The 2,308-nt window shown below is 44.5% G+C and overlaps 1 protein-coding gene across 1 annotated transcript in view; it reads left to right on the top strand.

Moving 5' to 3' along the window:
* Positions 1-891: 891 nt before the first annotated feature.
* The window catches only part of LOC104164442 (cAMP-specific 3',5'-cyclic phosphodiesterase 7B-like), a 9,872-nt gene continuing 8,455 nt past the window's right edge, over positions 892-2,308 (top strand). Inside the window, exons 1-3 of the mRNA XM_009703772.1 lie at positions 892-928; positions 1,863-1,900; positions 1,964-2,055. Coding sequence (XP_009702074.1) covers positions 892-928; positions 1,863-1,900; positions 1,964-2,055 — 167 coding nt within the window. The remainder of the gene's footprint in view (positions 929-1,862; positions 1,901-1,963; positions 2,056-2,308) is intronic.

Raw genomic sequence — 2,308 nt, forward strand, 5'->3', positions numbered from 1 at the left:
AGGCATTGTCTTAAATGAGTGTAAGCCTTCCCAAAAACCAAAGGTGACAGTCAGGCAGAGTTTGTCTAGGTTATCTGAGGGTAGGGAGATGACAGCCTGTGGTCTTGGACCAGGATTCAGCTCTGAGACTGGGGAGGTGAAAGAAGCGAAAAAAAAAAAAAAAATGTTGTTATGTCCTATTACATTCCCTTATTTTTCTTGGTCAGAGTGTAGGGTTGCAAAAGTCCGTCCTGGTGTATTTAGGCAAAAGGAGAAGGGGGCTATTTAAGTTGGCTAACGAACAGAATTGCTGTCAAAAGTAATTTAGATATTGAGTAGATGATCCTGAGTTCTGAGTCTGTCAGCTTTTCCAAGGAAAAGGATTTGGTCTTTGCCTGGTTGGAAAGTTTTGGTGTTGGTTTTATTTGTTTCTCCCCCCCCCAGTATCTGTGATTTCTATTAGAGAAACAAATAAAAAACCCAAAAAACACCCAAAGAAATACCAAAGCAGCATTTCAGTGATTGTGTGAATTCAAAAGCAACAGAATGTACTGCAGAAAGTACTGTAATAGGAAATCAATCCAATTTGCACTCTCACCTTTGCACTGATTTTGAGCATGAAATTTCAAGAAAAATACTGACAAGATGATCAAAATGCAAATTAGATCTAGGTTACTGGCAATGTTTAGAGTTTCAGCAGTCATTAGAGATGACAGGATTACAAAGGAGGATGGGGAAGCCTTAAGGAGAAAATAGTGTTCAGTCCCTCTTGGAGAAGTGGAAGCCGTGCATCGCATCCAAGAGGAGAGGCAGCAGGACCGCGGCTGCAGCTGTGGGACTGGGAGGAAAGGAGCCAGAGGTTAACAGTGCCCGGAGAGGGGGGTCCTGACTCTGGTTCCCCACTTGGCCGTGATGGCGTGGACTCCTTGCTCTGCTACCTGCCCGAAAGGTTTGGGTGTGTTTGGTTCTTTTTAAATCCAGCACTCATCTACTGCAAAAGCCATACACTGCCCAAACCAAGGATCAGATGCTGTAACTCCTCTGAGAGTGTCCCTGTTGCTAGGGGATGGTCGTCTCGTTCACACTGTGTACGTTGTTGTGGATAACTGAGGACTGTTCGCTGGAGCAGTGCTCTGCTGGGCTGCTGCTTTGCAGCATGGAGATGCTTTTGTGAATTAGAATTGTGTCAGAAGTTCCTGAACAAGTGATGTTTCTGAGGCATTCAGGGGTAGAAAGTACTCTGTGAACTAAAGAAGTGATGATTGGCAAATGCATTGTGCGTTAGGATAGTAATATAAAGTCAACAGACACAAGATACTCTATTTATTATAATTTACAGACAACCTAGAAAGCTAGGTTTCTATTCCCCAGGAATTTTTTCCGACCTAACTTTGATTCGGCTTAATTGGAAGCAACCAAACAAAAAGACCTCAAAATTTGTTGCAGCCTGAGTCACTGAAGCCTGCCGATGCTCGATGATACTGATACTCCTCTTGCTTTCGCTGAGCAGCTGCGGGCAGCTTCCCGTGCCCTGACTCCGAGGGAAATTTGGCAGTTTAGTTTTCTTTTTTCTTGTCCGCTCTGCATTCAAACTGTAGAAGTTGAGAAGTCAACCTGGGATCAGTAGGAGGTAAAACTATGATTTTGCACTCATGCTTTAATTCGTTTGTTAATAAATGTGTTAGAATGCAAGCTACCTCCTACTCAGATGAGATTAGCTCCTCTGTTCACAGCAGGGATCAAAAACTGTAGAACAAGAGGACTCTAGGGCTGATCTTAGCTAGGAAACCAAGAGGCGCAAGGTCCTTAACTATAGAAATGCAGACCAAATCCTCAAATCCAAAAGGTGGCTAAAAAGCACGCATTTTAGGCTTACGTTACAGCACTTCCAACCAGCTCTAGACATCATGTGGTATGGCAAGTCTGTATCTGTACCGTGGATACCTGCCTAATCCTTGACTTTATTCCTTTTATTCCTCCCTAGAACGTTTCAGTGCTAGAAAATCATCACTGGCGATCTACGATAGGCATGCTTCGAGAGTCACGGCTCCTCGCCCATCTGCCCAAGGAGGTGACGTAAGTGTCTGCTGGAGGAATTGCATCACTGAAACTAGCCCATGGCTTCCTTCGCTCTTCTTAAAAGGACACTGGGAAAGAGGCCCAGGCTTCAGAGTAGGCTGAACTTTCTGCCCTCGCTTGGGGCCAGTATGAAATCATGAGATAAAGTTACACAACAGAAGTATTTAGAAGTATTTTCTAAGACCTTGCCACTTCTGCAGCGCAGGAATGACCCCTGTCAGCACCAGGAATGCTGGGAGTCCCAGCAGGA

This window comes from Cariama cristata, unplaced genomic scaffold, assembly GCF_000690535.1.
Source record: "Cariama cristata isolate BGI_N322 unplaced genomic scaffold, ASM69053v1 scaffold3707, whole genome shotgun sequence".
Taxonomy (NCBI): domain Eukaryota; kingdom Metazoa; phylum Chordata; class Aves; order Cariamiformes; family Cariamidae; genus Cariama; species Cariama cristata.